The sequence below is a fragment of the Bidens hawaiensis genome, unplaced genomic scaffold, assembly GCF_021521415.1.
Source record: "Bidens hawaiensis isolate Kalapana, Puna unplaced genomic scaffold, B.hawaiensis_p1.1 tig00022547_1, whole genome shotgun sequence".
Classification (NCBI taxonomy): Eukaryota; Viridiplantae; Streptophyta; class Magnoliopsida; order Asterales; family Asteraceae; genus Bidens; species Bidens hawaiensis.
Genome location: NW_027493518.1, coordinates 69,336 through 86,318, shown reverse-complemented (window position 1 = coordinate 86,318; position 16,983 = coordinate 69,336). Strand labels below are relative to the sequence as shown.

General features: G+C 38.2%; 1 protein-coding gene and 3 pseudogenes across 3 annotated transcripts; 1 reads left to right on the top strand and 3 right to left on the bottom strand.

Moving 5' to 3' along the window:
- The first annotated feature begins 2,553 nt into the window (after positions 1–2,553).
- LOC143565866 (pollen receptor-like kinase 4 pseudogene) lies at positions 2,554–6,543 on the top strand (annotated as a pseudogene). Its single transcript, XR_013141147.1, has 3 exons — positions 2,554–3,345; positions 4,405–4,992; positions 5,840–6,543. The product of XR_013141147.1 is annotated as a pollen receptor-like kinase 4 pseudogene (transcript).
- Positions 6,544–6,910: 367 nt separating this feature from the next.
- Positions 6,911–9,130, bottom strand: LOC143565864 (vacuolar-processing enzyme-like; annotated as a pseudogene). Its single transcript, XR_013141146.1, has 5 exons — positions 9,047–9,130; positions 8,736–8,945; positions 8,456–8,662; positions 8,205–8,381; positions 6,911–6,958 (listed from the first exon to the last, which is right to left on the bottom strand). The product of XR_013141146.1 is annotated as a vacuolar-processing enzyme-like (transcript).
- Positions 9,131–9,188: 58 nt separating this feature from the next.
- Positions 9,189–10,836, bottom strand: LOC143565863 (tyrosine--tRNA ligase, chloroplastic/mitochondrial pseudogene; annotated as a pseudogene).
- Positions 10,837–14,849: 4,013 nt separating this feature from the next.
- Positions 14,850–16,437, bottom strand: LOC143565859 (large ribosomal subunit protein eL13z). Its single transcript, XM_077052709.1, has 4 exons — positions 16,293–16,437; positions 16,080–16,210; positions 15,341–15,499; positions 14,850–15,249 (listed from the first exon to the last, which is right to left on the bottom strand). Exons 1-4 carry the CDS (start codon positions 16,399–16,401, stop codon positions 15,028–15,030), a joined length of 621 nt encoding a protein of 206 aa, XP_076908824.1. The 5' UTR covers positions 16,402–16,437; the 3' UTR covers positions 14,850–15,027.
- Between the last annotated feature and the right edge of the window lie 546 nt (positions 16,438–16,983).

Sequence of the window (16,983 nt, the reverse complement as noted above, 5' to 3'; positions counted from 1 at the left end):
GAGACAAAAGAGGTCATCGCGTCCAACGCTTTGGAGATCTATAAATGGCGGTCAACGTGTTGCCAACGCTTGGAGATTAATAAAACTGCAACTGTTTTGTGTTCTTAATTCTACAACGTACCTTCCTCATCATTATCATGACAAAAGTCGTGTCACAGTTTGAACAAAAAGTTGCATTAATTTCGAATTTAAAGATGGCATCCGAATAATGTTTTGAGAAGCGTATAAGATTTGGCTCCATGTTCAGAGAGGGATATAGTGAGCTTCACATCTGATATAAAATTTCAAGTTTAATATAATATGGTCCAAAATGTCTACGTACATTACTACAAACAACTTCTTTGTTTGTATGACACCGATTCTCATGTTTTGTTAATACTGATGAAGATCAGTATGCTGCGGTTGTACGTATTCTTTCTCGGTTTAGATTCTACTTCTAACTATGCATGAGCCTCTCCTAACTCTTGATGAGTGTGCACACAAAAACAAATGACGTATGAGATGGTTTAATTTTAGCAGAATAATCCGAGCGCGCATGTGAACAGATTGAAATCTACCCAAGATGTATTCAACATAAAACCGTACCTCAGACCACTCATGGCACGCTGATGTTCTAGAAATCCATTATCCAAACCTTAGTGGTGAAGGGGACAAAACAAAAGCCATTTAACAGAAAAGAAATTACCTGATTTTGACACGACGGAGCTTGTTGTCCGATCTAGAAACTTTGCTTGCAATAAACACCACGATCATCTTCCCCTATCCGCTTCGTATCTACAAACTGGAACCAATGCCACGGTCCAGAGGATGTCGTTGTCCTTGTGCCTCAATGGATGATTGTAATGGTGGCTCTCATTGTAACCACCTTGCTCCGAATCTACAAATTTACATTTGATTTATACTCGATTTCGCTAGTGCGTTTACTCAATTTACATTTGATATATAGTGTGTGTGTGTGTGTATTGTGTGTTAGAGCCTTGTAATTATATATTTTTATTACATATAAAATTATGCTTGTTTAGACTTGCGAACTTAATAAAAATAGAAGTATAAACCTCAACTCAATGTTGCACATAAAATGATACTTAGGCTTGATCTCGATTCAAGATCACTTAGGGGGTGTTTGTTTTTTCTTCAAACATCTTCAAGGGAGCTAATGTCTGCAGGCGCGCAGACATTACCCTTGAAGACTGTTTGTTTTTTTTCTTAAAACAGATCTGAAGTTATCTTCTTTCATCTTAAAAGAAAAGCAAGGAAATCTTGCTTAAAACATCTTCACAAAAAAACCCTACTCTTCTCCCTTTGCAGCCACCCTCTCATCCACTGCTCCTACCACCGTCCGCCAACACCACCACCCACCGTACGCCGCCACCACCACCCCCGTACCCCGCCGCCACCGTCCACCACCATCCACCGCCACCACCACCGTCCACCACCCACCATCCATCACCACCACCGTCCACCACCCACCATCCATCACCACCACCGTCCGCCACCACCACCACCATCCATCACCACCACCGTCCACCACCCAGCATCCACCACCGCCACCACCACCACCATCCATCACCGCCACCACCACCGTCCACCACCCACCATCCATCACCACCACCGTCCACCACCCACCATCCATCACCACCACCGTCCGCCACCACCACCACCATCCATCACCACCACCGTCCACCACCCACCATCCATCACCACCACCATCCATCACCACCACCACCATCCATCACCGCCACCACCACCACCACCATCCATCACCCACCACCACCACCATCCATCACCACCACCGTCCACCACCAACCAAAACCATCCATCACCACCACCCATTGTCCACCACCACCATCCACCGCCACTACCCACCGTCCGCCGCCACTACCACCATCCACCACCACCACCTTCCACCACCCACCAAAACCAAATCGGCATGGCAAGCAAAGACTAAAAACTAGATGTAACTTGAATAAATGACTTCTATCTTGTGAGATAAGTTTGACAGTTATGCAGACAGTATCAGCTTATAAAAACAAACAGTCTTATATTTTCAGCTTGCAGATCTTCAGACCACATCTTCAGTTGCAGACATGAAAACAGATGAAATCAGCTTGCAGACAGTTTATGTCTGCAAAAACAAACAGCACCTTAAGCTCAACTTGCTTCATTTAAGCTTTAACAAGTCGATCTCAATAGCTTACGTGATTCAACTCGTTTATACTTAATCGGTACATCCCAATGGAAAGGTCTTATAAAACCATCTCATCACACCATGGAAAAGTATATTCGGTCCCCACCCCGTTCTTTTCTCAGTTGTGTAAATTTATGTGTTTTCGTTCAAATATTTTTATACGTATTGAGTCCACCCCTCCCCGCCGAAACAGGTATCATACCGTTGTAGAAACAAAGTAATATTCCCATGAGCATGAGAATATAATTATATCTATCTGAATCACTAATTTGTTTGGTTTTCCCTTCTCTTTTAACTTTAAACAACCGAGCTACAACCCACCCCTTGAGACTTGAAGTTCAAATAACATCTTTTAGGCCGGCCATTTTCAACAGCTAATCATCCAAAAGTCTTTGTCAATCTTTTTATTTTTATACAAATAATTTCACCATCTCAAATCTCTTGATATGTATATCCATGATCTCCCTCAACAACATTCCTCCCTTAACTTTCCTCATCTCTCCAACCCGCCAATATTATGGGCTCGAAAACCCTTATCATCTTCCATATGTTACAAGCATTCGCAATATTATCTAACGCCAGCGACACCACCAAGCTCATTACATTCAAGTCCTCCTTAAACAACACCCAAGCACTAGTCAACTGGAACCCGAATATCGCACCATGCAACATGGACAAAGAGAACTGGGTTGGGATCATATGTGGAAAAGATGGGACTGTGTTCGGCTTACGCCTCGAGAACATGGGCCTAACCGGGACCATTGACATTGACACGTTGTCTCAGTTACCCGCCCTTCGAACTTTAAGCTTCGCAAACAACAGTTTTGCGGGACCCATGCCTGACGTGAGTAAGATCAGGCGGTTGCGTGGCGTTTACTTGTCGAATAATGGCTTTTCGGGGGCGATCAGGGACGACATGTTTGCGGGGATGAGTGCCATGAGACGGGTAGAGTTCCAGAATAATAAGTTTTCGGGTCAGATACCCGGATCGCTAACCGGGTTGGGCATTCTTGTTGATTTGAAAATGCAAGATAATGAGTTTGAGGGGGAGATACCGGATTTTGAGCAGAATGGTTTGAAAGTGAATTTTGCGAATAATAGACTTTCGGGTCGGGTTCCTCCCGGGCTTAGGAACCAGGATCCGACTTCATTTGCAGGTATGAAATCTCCAACGTTGCTTGTTAATCTCTTTATTTTTTATTATATTTCGAAAGGATTGGATTACAATGGAGACACAAATGAGCGGATAACATGTTTGTTAATTAGTGAGTCGACTTGGGTGATATGTTAAATTCGAGTCAAATAGATGACGTGCATACATAAACACATACTTGTAACTTTAGGAAAAAAGTAATCGATACAAAAGTATGAAGTTACTACAAAATTAATTATGTTGTTGTAAAGTTCATACACTTTTTCAACAAAACCTTGTTTACTTTTAAATTTAATTTTTTTACTAATTTGCTACAGTTTATTAAAAAAGGTATGATACTATAGATAAAACAAATAATTATATTTATAGTGTTTTTCATGTATTTTTGTTAAAATTTTGTTGGGGAGTTAGAAACAATTTTCCAAAAGAAAATTTGTAAATATGTTGGAATTATATGCTATAGGAATTTTGTAGGAGATGTGAAAAAATTAGTTGTTTTCTAATAGTGAAATCTGGTTAAAAAAAATTTCCTAATGAATGTCTATTATTTGAAACACGGTCTTAAAATTGAAGATCATGTTTCAAATAATAGACATCTATTGGGATATTTAATAATTTTATAATTTTAATAAATTCAAATTTCCAACAACTTCAACATACACAATGTTTATTTTGTTTCTCAAATTCCTTTAATATTCATATATTGGATTTTGATTCTTGTAAACGACTTAATTAATCTTATTCGAGTAATCGAATGGGCGCCACATAAAAACTACCCTGCCCAAACCCTTAAAAACCAATCTCATACATGGCCACATGGGGTGATATTCAAATATCCGTCTCTGATAAAGAAAATATTTTTTTATTTAATAATATTACACTTGATTTTGTTTGTATTTGTTGATTTAATTAACACAAAATTATGAATAAAATGATTAAAAGTGGAATGCACGTCTTGCACACGTCGAGTTCTTTTGTATCCATCATTTTGACTTGGCGTGACAAACTTATAACAATTATTTAATTGATATTTTAATAATTATTAATTCTCCCATGCATGCAGGCAACAATGTATGTGGTCGTCCGGTAGCCACCAAATGCCGGATCTCACACAAACACACTCATAAAACATTTATCCTCGCCATCATCGGAGTTCTAACGATATTATTAATCGTTTTTCTCGTTTTCCAACGAAAAACGCCCAAAAACGACTACAAAAGCCATCAAACAACGAAGCTAGACCGCAACAATCCTTACAAAACAAGCAAAAAGGGACTTCAAATGCAAAGTGACGAAGAAGATAACCGCAAGCGGCCTCAAAGTAACGGTAGTATTCAGTTTGTGAGGAGTGATAGGCAACGGTTCGAGTTACAAGATTTGTTAAGGGCTTCGGCTGAGGTTTTGGGTGGTGGGAGTTTTGGATCATCGTACAAGGCGGTGTTATTTGATGGTCAAGCAGCAGCGGTGGTGGTTAAGCGGTTTAGGGAGATGAATAATGTGAGAAAAGAGGAGTTTTATGTTCATATGACAAGGCTTGGAAGATTTTCACACCCTAATTTGCTTCCCCTTGTGGCTTTTCATTACAAGAAAGATGAGAAGCTTTTGATTTCGGATTTTGCGGAAAATGGGAGCTTGGCTAGCCATCTTCATGGTATGATTTTTTTTGTTAAAACTTAGTAGGATAACAATTCGGTTAACGGGTAACAAAACATACTCTCTTCGTTCCATTAAAAGTGTTAACATTTTCTTTTTTATTTGTTTTATTACAAATGTCCACTTTCAAAATTTATTAGCTAATTTCCAAGTTTACCACATACAACTAACATTAATAAACAATATTTATAGACCCAAATTCCAATGACATTATTGTCATCTGGTAAGCAAAAAACTATAATTTAATTATCTTAAACTTGTGTTTCTCAAATTAAAACACTTTGACCAGAAGTAATATTTTTTGGCATTGGCCAGGTTAATTAAAGGGTTAAAATGAATATTCTTTTGGTAATGGGAGGGTTATCGGGTTAGCAAGGTTAATCTTTTAGTATTGGACGGGTGAGTTAGCCCTAAGGTTTTTTTTTTCCTTCATAATTTGGTGTAAGGGTATTTTAGACATTTTAAAAAATATAAAATAAAGTTAAGCGACATTCATTCCGTAGACCATTGATATTACGTCTTTACAAATCGATGGCTTAGACATGTAATTATCTAAACTTAGGGATGAGTCACAATTTTTACTATCTTTATGAATCATTTTCACTCATGTGTTTTAAGGCTATTAGAGATAAATTTGAGTATTTATCTTAAAGAGTACTACTATAATTAGTGGTCTAGTGCAAAGACTTAATTAAATTATGCCTTTTTTATTCTTTTGTCTCTCTAAGCCCAAACCATAAAACTAACCCTGTTTAGTTTTAACTTTTAAAAGTTTGGCCTTGTCTGATTTGCGTCACAGTTTGACCTAAAAACGGCCTAACTTTTCTTATTTTGGTAACTTTTAGTTAAACGAAAGGCGAACGAGCCCGGGCTAGACTGGCCGACACGACTGAAAATCATAAAAGGTGTAACACAAGGTTTGGCCTATCTCCACAAGGAGTTACCTCACTTATCATTACCACACGGTCACCTCAAATCATCAAACGTGCTTTTGGACAACTCCTTCAACCCTCTTCTAGCCGATTACGCGCTAAGTCCCGTAGTCACCAAACACCATGCACAAGAGCACATAGTTGCCTACAAGTCACCCGAGTCCACGTACCACAACCGGATCACAACCAAGACCGACGTGTGGTGCCTCGGCATCCTCATTCTCGAGCTTCTGACTGGCAAGTTTCCAGCTAACTACTTGAAGCAAGGGAAGGGTGGTAGTTCGGATTTGGAGATGTGGGTTAACTCGGTGGTTCGAGAAGAATGGACGGGTGAAGTGTTTGACAAGGATATGAAGGTGGTAAAGAGTAATAGTGAAGGGGAGATGTTGAAGCTTTTGAAGATTGGAATGCGTTGTTGTGAGTGGAATGTGGATAGGCGGTGGGATTTGGCGGTGGCTGTGGCGAGGATCAGGGAGTTGTCCGTGGTAGATAAGGGTGGTGAGGACGAGTATTCGACTCGTACGAGTGATGGAGATCATGTGTATTCTTCTTCTAAAGGTGTGACTGATGATGAATTTTCGTTTTCTAAGTCTGCCATGGACTCTAAACTACCCTAGTTACTATATATTGGTTTTATGTGATTTCTTGTAATTTATTATTATTATTATTATTATTATTATTATTATTATTATTATTATTATTATTTGTTTGTTAATTCGTGAATGTGCTCAATGAGGCGTATTAGCTAGATGTAACAATGAATCATGAATGACTAGATTTTAACTTATTTTACAACTAGATTTTAGCTAGCTAGATGTAACAATGAATCATAGAATACCAACCAATTTCACTTCCAAAACACCTCTCTCAAATGACAAATCTATCATACGAATCCGTACCACTTCACTTCCAATTAAGTCATCTTAAATTTATTAACACTACAATCTATTGAATCTTAAGTTTATACAAACTTGTTAGCTAGGTCTAGTCCTGAAGAACATGTTGTACCGGTTGAATGTTGCCACCGAACAGCTATACACATAATATCACTAATATAATATTGTTAACTATAATTAACAATTAACGATGCTGATGTGTGGTTTCTTAAACAACCAACTGTAACTTCAAAATTAATAGTATAGTTTATTTTAATGTGACTTTAAGGTTTGAACTCTGAATCTGTGTCTAAGGTAGATATGAGCAACCACTCCTACATATAATAATATATATAAAAAGAAAAAAAATGCGAGGTTGGTTTGATCCCGCACCCATTAAACCAGTTCCTCTCATAAATAACTAGGCACGTTAAAAGAACCCATACCGTAGATTGCCTAAGACCAACTGGTCCTAGAGCAGCAGTCGTTTTAAAGCATCCATCTCCGGACCCAAAAGATAATAATGCTGAGCTAACCAGTAACCACATCTTCACAAACCTGAAAAGGATTGCTGGACCCAAGCATTTAACATATTTTTAAAACCCAAAAACATGTGTCATGACCATAGTCACATGAATCGCGGTACACGGTACGAAAACGGGTACGCGGTTCGTGCATTTTAAAAATTCGGTACGAGAGGGGGTAGGTTCATTCGGAACACCAATTCGGTACGCGGTACGGTGTACCATATAGTGTGGTACATTGTATCATATACAAAACAGAAAATTCATACATATAAGAAAATACATAATTAAAACAAAATTTTCATAATCATAAGATTCATACCAGTAACATTTCAAAAGTTCATACTCCATTATAATCAAGTATTTAAAATGTGTGTGAAAACGGCACTACAATTGAGCGGGAAATACTCTTGGGATTCCCAGTGCATCGGAATTAATGATAAAAAAGCAACAATACAGGGGTTTTTAATCACCCATTCACCCCCGTCTATTGATATTCCATCGGAATACAATGAAATCAATTGGGAACGCGAATTGAACGATGCGGGATTGCGATTTCAATTAATTGGAAACGTGATTGGTTAGCAAAAAAAACGATGGGCATAAAATCGGAAAAGGTGGCAGTTAGCGATCCGGATCGCGTTTCCTAAGCAACTGGTACGACTCTGTACCCGATTCCGGTACGAACGATCCGGATCGAAGTTCGCTAGTAGTTTCACGTTTCCTGTGACTATTGTCATGACACAAGTGATCGGAGGCATGCAGCGAATTACATACGGACGATATACATGCATATAAATATAAAGCTATACACGATTGAAGACTAACAAGTAACAACATATACATATATATGATAATTTTGAAATTTAAGCAGTATGCTGTGAAACCTCTGCTAAGTGAACTCCAAGGGTTTGAGGGGAAGGTGACACATGCTTGTGATGATGCAGCAGCCATCTGCTAATTTTTAACTCCGGAGTTGCACAAATTAGCAATGGTCCGCATATGTTTCATACCATATTATGATAAGGATCCACAATGCGTCTCAAACGTCCTCACCTACACAACACGAACACAATATGTAAAAAGTTTGCATCCAACACCAAACAAAGAGAGATGATTTATAAGCTTACAAATGTTTTAAGGCAGGTCCAGTCATCGAGTAAAGGCTTTCCAGCTGATCTAACTGTGTTTAGCTCCTCGGGACCCTTTTCTAAACCAAACAGAACCTTGCCAATGAGTTGTATGCTGCTGTCTATGTGCATTCTGTGAGACATTGCTTCCATAAACTTTTTCTGAGCCTCGGTTTTACTATCAGAACCTTCTAGAGCCGTTCGGTACTGTCACAAAATTTGAGATTAATGAAGTGAATGACGAATAAACAAGGAAAGAATAAAGCTCAGGTTAACAAACCTTATGCCAGAAATATAAAAGATCAGCATCACGTTGGTTAACAGCTTTCGGTGACCGAAATATGGCGTTTTCTTCAATAAAAGTGAAATTTTCGTTTGCAGGGTTTGTACCCATATACATGTAAAGATTATCTATGCTAAGTGGCAAGTCCCCATATTGCATCACATGTGATCCATAATAAGAGTTATCACTTGAGGTCCTTTTCTTAACCTGCAAAAAATAATAAACCAATGGCACTAAATGAGTAAACTATTATTCATTAATAATACCCTGCGTTTGTCATTTTAAGAAAACCAAACTCATGTTCTTACCAGATTATACTGCTGCCTGATCGTTTCTGTCCGCAGGTTATGTGCATCACTATTCCCCCTTTCAAAGTCATTTTGTTTCTCTGCTTAAGAGTTTACAATTATAATAAAAAATTCCAACACATGCAAAATGATAAATATCCGCTTTCAGTTATAAATCGGTTCGAATTCCTCTAAGTTCATAGCATAACAACAAAATATTAGAATGAATCAAATGTCCCGGAAATGTATATAAAAAAACATATGAAACAACATACATAAATCAAGCTATTCTCACAACCATCTTATTCTTCTTCCCAGCAGATAACAACAAAACCTTCCCATCAACAATATCATCAGCCTCAATCTTCTTCCCTTCACTATCCACCCTCCCGTTATTCAAATACAACCCGCCTTGCTTCAACAACCGCCTGGCCGCCGACTTACTCTCTATCAACCCCGTCTCAACCGACAAGTCCACCACACTAACATCCAGAACCCGATCATAAACCAAGCTACACGACGGCACGTCCTCCGCAATCCCCTCTATCGTTTCCCAATCCAGCTTCGTCTCAGACCCCGGCCTCAAAGCTTCAGTCGCCTTCACCGCCTCCTCCAGCCCACCCGGCCCGTGAACAAAACGGGTCACCTCCTCCCCCAACCGCCTTTGAGCCGAATTCGGCACATACCCTTTACTCTTCATCCCCGTCTCAATCCTGTCAATCTCATCCAAACTCAAAAAAGTCAAAATCTTTAAGAACCTAATCACATCCTCATCCGGGACCGAAAAAAAATACTGGTAAAACTTATAAGGCGACAACAACGCCGGCGAGAGCCAAATCGCACCCTCTTCCGACTTCCCGAACTTGGTCCCGTCGGATTTCAACAGCAGCGGGAACGTCAGCCCGTACGCCGCGTCCGACTGATGCAGCTTCCGAATCAACTCCGTACCCGCCGTTATGTTCCCCCACTGATCCGACCCGCCTATCTGAACCGTCACATTATGCGATTTAAACAGATGCACAAAATCATACCCCTGTAGCAACTGGTATGTGAACTCAGTGTAACTCAGCCCCTGATCGGACGACTCCAGGCGTCGTTTGACGCTCTCCTTGGCCATCATCGTATTCACCCTGGCGAAGCGGCCGACGTCTTTCAGAAAATCCAACAGCTTCACATCCTTCCACCAGTCGTAATTATTCAAAACCATAACCGAGCTATCATCATTGGCATTGTAATTGGGGTTTTGTTTAAGGATATTAAGAATGGTGTCTGAGATGCCTTTGATGTTATTATCGAGGGTATGGATATCGAGTTCAGGGCGTTCGGGGGACTTACCGGAGGGGTCACCGACCCGGCCGGTGGCGCCGCCGACAAGGGCGACGACGGAGTGGTTGTGGCGGAGGAACCAGGAGAGGACGATGAGGTTGCCGAGGTGGAGGGTTTGTGCGGTGGGGTCGAAGCCGCAGTAGACGCGGAGGGGCGAGTGGGAGCAGACGGAGCGGAGTGCGTCGCCGGTGAGGGAGTCGAGGAGGCCTCGCTGCTCTAGGGTTTGGATTACGTTGTTGGGTCGGGTGCAGAAGTGGCGTAGGGTTCTTCGGGTTGATTGAAAGAGAGTGCGATTTGGAATGGGCTTGATGAAGAAGAAGAAGAAGAAGAAGGAGGAGTGTGCCCAGATGGGATTAGGGGATGACTATGAGAGAGGCATTTGGAAGTTGGAACAAAAACTCATTTCATTTTAGACACTCAATTTTCATGCCTTTTAAACTTGCCACTAAACCAAATCTCATTATAAGCCAATGCGTTGCCGTCATGTGGTGCCCAGTCAGTAATGGGTGAGAATTTGTTTTTAGGGTGTAATAGTTCAAGGGCTACAAATAATATAATATATATAAAGGTATTGGATTATGTATATCACACACACACATATGAAACGCCCTGCTTGCAGTGCACGCATATAATGTATATATGTGTGAACCCTCGGGTGGGCAAAAGTAAACTTGCACTAATTTTGACGTTATTTTACTAATCTCCATGAAAATAACGTTAAAAGTGGCGGAAGGTTAATCAGGCATCATGTGGTGGCGTTGATAGCCGAAAGACAAGGGCACATGCACCAATCAGCCGGTGTCCCGATGATTGAGTTCTATGTGCCTTATGTCCAAGGCTTGATGCAAAACTACTATCGAGCCGGTGGTCTCACCAGAAGCAGCCTCTCTATCCCTATAGGATAGAGGTAAGGCTGTCCACATCTTACCCTCCTCAGACCCTACCATAGCATTGCTATTGGTAGGATATACTGAGTACGATGATGATGATGACACACATATGAATATAATAATAATAATATTTGCTTTATCCCTTCCGGCAACAAAATCATGGTTTGAAATATCTCAACTGTATACGGGTATAGGATGAGATTGGTTTTTTTAAAAAAATTAGAGGTATGACACATGTGTGATATTTGATAATGCTTTATATATAAATAGTTGTTTACCGGAACTATACTTGCAAACATTTTCTATACTTTGTCATTGGATAACAGTAACAACTTCTTATATACTTGATACTTGACAGGTAATTATTGATGGATACAAATAAACAGAGGTGGCAAATGGGTTGGGTCGAAACGGGTCATGGGTCGAAACGGGTTAAGGTTGAAACCGGTTAGGGTCGAAACGAGTTACTTAAAAAAGGGGTTGTTTTGGTTCGGGTCGGAACGAGTTAGGGTCAACAGGTTCGGGTTAGAATGGGTCAAGGTCGGAACGGGTCAAAACGAGTTTCGGGTCCGTTTTTTTTTACCAACGAATCAGCGCATTTTCAACACGTTATAACTCGTTTTAACATAAAAAGCTCGTTTAAGCGATTTTTAAGTTCGTTTCAGCACGTAACAGCTCGTTTAAGCGATTTTTAAGTTCGTTTCAGCACGTAACAGCTCGTTTAAGCGATTTTTAAGTTCGTTTCAGTACGTAACAGCTCGTTTAAGTGATTTTAAGTTCGTTTCAGCACGTAACAACTCAATTAAGCGATTTTGAAGATCGTTTCAGCACGTAACAGCTCGTTTAAGTGATTTTAAGTTCGTTTCAGCACGTAACAGCTCGTTTAAGTGATTTTAAGTTCGTTTCAGCACGTAACAGCTCGTTTAAGTGATTTTTAAGTTTGTTTCAGCACGTAACAGCTCGTTTAAGCGATTTTTAAGTTCGTTTCAGCACGTAACAGCTCGTTTAAGCGATTTTTAAGTTCGTTTCAGCACGTAACAGCTCGTTTAAGCGATTTTTAAGTTCGTTTAAGCACGTAACAGCTCGTTTAAGTAATTTGATTTTGAAGTTCGTTTCAGCACGTAACAGCTCGTTTAAGCGATTTTTAAGTTCGTTTCAGCACGTAACAGCTCATTTAAGCGATTTTTAAGTTCGTTTCAGCACGTAACAGCTCGTTTAAGCGATTTTTAAGTTCGTTTCAGCACGTAACAGCTCGTTTAAGCGATTTTTAAGTTCGTTTAAGCACGTAACAGCTCGTTTAAGCGATTTTTCAGCTCCTTTAAGCACCTAACAGCTCGTTTAAGTGATTTTAAGTTCGTTTCAGCACGTAACAGCTCATTTAAGCGATTTTTAAGTTCGTTTCAGCACCTAACAGCTCGTTTAAGCAATTTTTAAGTTCGTTTCAGCATCTAACAGCTTGTTTAAGCGATTTTTCAGTTCGTTTCAGCACGTAACAGCTTGTTTAAGCTATTTTCAGTTCGTTCAGCACCTAACAGCTCGTTTAAGCGATTTTCAGTTCGTTTCAGCACCTAACAGCTCGTTTAAGCGATTTTCAGTTCGTTTCAGCACTTTACAACTCGCTTAAGCGAGTTTTCAGTTCGTTTAAGCACTTAACAGTTTGTTTCAGCACGTATTTGTTTTTTTCATTGACTTTTCAGTTTCGGTTAATTTGTTGGGGTTTTTTTTTTTTTTTTGTTGAACGAGGACAACGGACGAAACGTTTTAGTTTTTTTTACTTTTTTTTGTTTTTGTTTAATATTTTAAGTTATGATTTTTTTATTATTTTTTTTGAATATTTTTTTGAGGGATTTTGTTAAGATCAAAACCCCCTAAAAAATTCAATAAAAACAATAAAAAAATCATAACTCAAGATATAAATAAAAAACGAAAAAAGTAAAAAAACTAAAATGTTTTCGCCATTGTCTTCGTTTATAAAAAAAAACCCGAAAAATTAACCGAAATAGAAAAGTTGACGAAAACGAAACAAAAACCAAAATCGACCCGTCCAGTGCGAAAACTCGAGTCGGCACGAAAACTGATCCGAGCCGAAACTTAAACCGATATCGTTCCAATCTAAAACCCGTTTCAACCCGAACATGCCACTTTTCCTTAAGACACTAACCCACATCGACCCATATAGTTAAATTTTCAACCCATTTTGACCCGAAAATAAGAATGTGAAATTTCAAATTGACCAATTTTGACCCATTTAATTAAAACCTATGACCCAAATCAACCCATTTAAATTTTAAAACAACCCAAATTGACTCATTTGAATGGGTTTGGGTCAAGATTGCCACATCTACAAATAAATAAAGGAGTGATTAATCCAAACAACAGTGAGAGAAGCCCTTTCCAATTCTAGGAAGCGAAGATCTACGGTGTTGGTAATGCGTAATACACTATTACCGATTTACCATCACATATACTTAAGAATCCATCTATATAATATATTAGAGTTTTCATATATTATAAAGTTACTATATTAGAGTTTAATTATTAAAAAATAACTACATTACTATTTACCGTATTGAGATGTTATTTCGTTCTTGTTCTATGAACACCTGTTGGTTATGAGTTTGTTAGTATTTATCTTTTTGTATTATCTTTACTACATAAAGAAATATCTACTTAAATATAATGAAAACAAATACTTTCGACGAGAATATCATATATTATGTTTTCTTTCATTTTTTTATTGACTTAATAATCATAAAACCTATGTTTGACGTCAAAAACAAGTTTAGACCATGAAAACTCATCTAAACATACATGTATATGTAATGAGACCTACATCAAAGATATCATTGGAGCACTGCTTCAGTCATAACTACGACACAGACACAATCATACAAATTATAAGAGACTAAGCATGTTCTGGGAGTTACACTTACACCTACGGCTCAGGAAGTGAGCAATGCACTACCCCGGGATGACTTTTGCCCATACTTGTGTTCAACAATATTTTCACTGGTATTGGCACAAGCTCAATCAATATTGGGGGAATATATTAAAGTGTCATAAGTTTCCTTTGAATGAGCTTCAGATCAAAGAACCTGGGAGTGTATTAGTTTAAATGGTGTATAATTGATATATAAATATGTGAATAAATGGTATATGTTTGATGTAAATCGGTGAGTCACAGTATACATGTTTGTTTTTGGTTACTAGCAATTGTTTGTCCACTGTTTTTAAATTTTTAATTTTTAATACAACACCGCCTTTCAAAAGAACTCGTGTTCAAGAACATCTATATGTGGCATAGACCTCTTCTTTTAGGTGATACTTTTAACATATCTTACCAGTAATTTCTCTCATTTCATGGTATTTTAACCAAATTTCTCTCATATCTTATCCTTAGAGCTCATACCTTGGCCTCAATGTATTCTCTTATTCATGATTTACATGCATGCATTCACATTAACATCATCATCTGATGTAGTATGTGCATATACTTATTAGTTACAATAATATTATCAGACGTACAAATACTTGCATTTATTGTGGTGCAAAAAACAAATTTGTTGGAATGTATCGAGTGAAATCTGGTTAAAAAAACCAACATGACGTGAGATAAAACACCATGCAGAAGTAAAATCCATAACAAAATTCAAAATTATGTGACCAGTAGTTCAAATCATAACCAAACATATCATAATCCAAGCTACCAAAGCTAAAAAAACATAACGAATCCAACCACATCACCAAAACAAAGCAACAACCAAAAGCAGATAGATAATTAACCTCTTACTTCTTCTCTTCCTTCTCGGCCTCAGCTGCCCTCTTGAGCCTTGCACCCAAATGCCTCTCATTTGTTCTCTCGAGGCGCAACTTAGAGTAGGCGTTAAATGCCTTCATCTCCTCTGTCACCTTCACCAACTCAGCCACCGGCTTCTCCCTAACAATCGGCAGCACTGATCCTTGAACCTGGGTGGCGTTTGCAAGCTCTTCGGGTGTCGAGTCACCAGCCTGTATCAGAATAAATTGTGGGCCCCAAATGTTCAGCTTGCAAACTCAGAAACTTTCAAAAAATTATGAAAATGTAAAAATGTTGGCTCACCTTAGTTTTCCTGGCTCTTCTTGGGAAAACAAGCAATTTGGCCTTGTATGTTTTCAACCTCTGGACATTAGCTTGAAGGCCCTCCAATGAGCGGTTCCTGCGACGGTGGTCAACAGCAATGCCAATGGTGGGAGCAAGTTTCTTTGGGATACCTGCAGCCTATTTAACAAAACACAAGTTTAAAACACAGTAGTCCAATGAAGTTTAAACAATCAGGGATAGGCAAAGAATCAAAAAGACCAAACCTATTAGCAACCAACAGTTTTGGTTTTAAGTTTTGTGAAAAAGATAAAAAAAACAATTTGTTAATTTACCTTTTCATTGAATACTTAAGTTTTAAGAACTTGGATATTTTTTAACGTTAAGCGGTTAATGTTTTGTTTAAGTACTTTTCATTGAATCCTTATAAGTTTTATAAACTAGTCAAATCATAATTATCTAGGCCAAAATGTACAATATTCTATTAACTAATTCATCTTTTTAAATAAACAACAAGACCAATATAATAAACATATCATAGCTCAAATTTCTTTGGCACGACAATTACTAGTCCCTTTAGAAAAACCAAAAAACAAATCCAAAACCAAACTGAATCTGAATACCCAAAAAAACTAAAATTTAGGTTTTCGGTTCAGTTTTAGCCCAAAACCATACCAAACCGCACCGAGCACAACTCTAGCAATAATCACGCTCTTTTTAATAAAAAGAAAACAATAGTTAAACTGTAGACAAAACTAACCTTCAATTCCTCGAGAGAGAATCCACGGCCCTCGCGAAGCTTCATGTTGTATTTCAAAGTTTGACCATGAACCTGAGGACGAAGCTTGCCAGCAGGCCTCGGGAAAACCTTAACAGCCTTTGCTTGTCTGGCTGCAATTTACATATAACATCAACAAACACAATTAAGATAATAATACAACAAACGAATAATGAAAGTTGAATTGCTGCTAACCGTTTCTTCTCCTTGTTTTGCGAGCAGGCTGGTTAAACCATGTTTTGACATAGTTTTGCCAGTGCTTTTTGAAGTGGCCGTTGGGGATAACGTTGTTGTGCTTTACCATACTTACTCTGCAAATTACAAGTCATAATTTCGCAAATCAGCAAATTAAAATTTACAACATAACCCTAATTCAAATTTTAAAACAAATGAGCTCAAAAAAAAGGTTTCTAAATCGTCAACAATTTGTCTTAAACTACAACATTTAAGAATAAAATCAACAGTAATAAAAAAGGGACAAGAAAACAGGTTTCACTAATCAATAAACGATCATAGATAAACAATTTCACAAAGGACAAACAATGTTTCGAAAGTTCATAACATTTAGGCATCTCCAAGTAAATAAACCAAAACGAATCTAAGCATCCATTTCATAGTACACGAAGATTTAGAACAAAAAAATACAGCAAACTTAAACACAAGTCTACAACAAAATTATAAAAAGATAAGTTATACATTCAAGCAATCTATACAAAAATATATATAAGTTATAACATCTCAAATCAGCCATTATAGATATAATAATAAGCATAAGTCAAATATGACAAGTAAACTCAATATTAAGCTCAACAATTTATAAATCTTCAAAGAATGGGATTAAACCTTAACGATATTCAGAACAGGCTAAACAAACATAAAATTAATT

Bases quoted from the DNA above. Each gene is read 5' to 3' on its own strand.
- LOC143565859 (XM_077052709.1), bottom strand. From the start codon at position 16,401: ATGGTAAAGCACAACAACGTTATCCCCAACGGCCACTTCAAAAAGCAC. The intron at 16,211-16,292 runs GTTAGCAGCAAT...TGTAAATTGCAG, and splicing joins CAAAACAAGGAGAAGAAACG to CCAGACAAGCAAAGGCTGTT. The intron at 15,500-16,079 runs GTTAGTTTTGTC...TTTGTTAAATAG, and splicing joins TCTCTCTCGAGGAATTGAAG to GCTGCAGGTATCCCAAAGAA.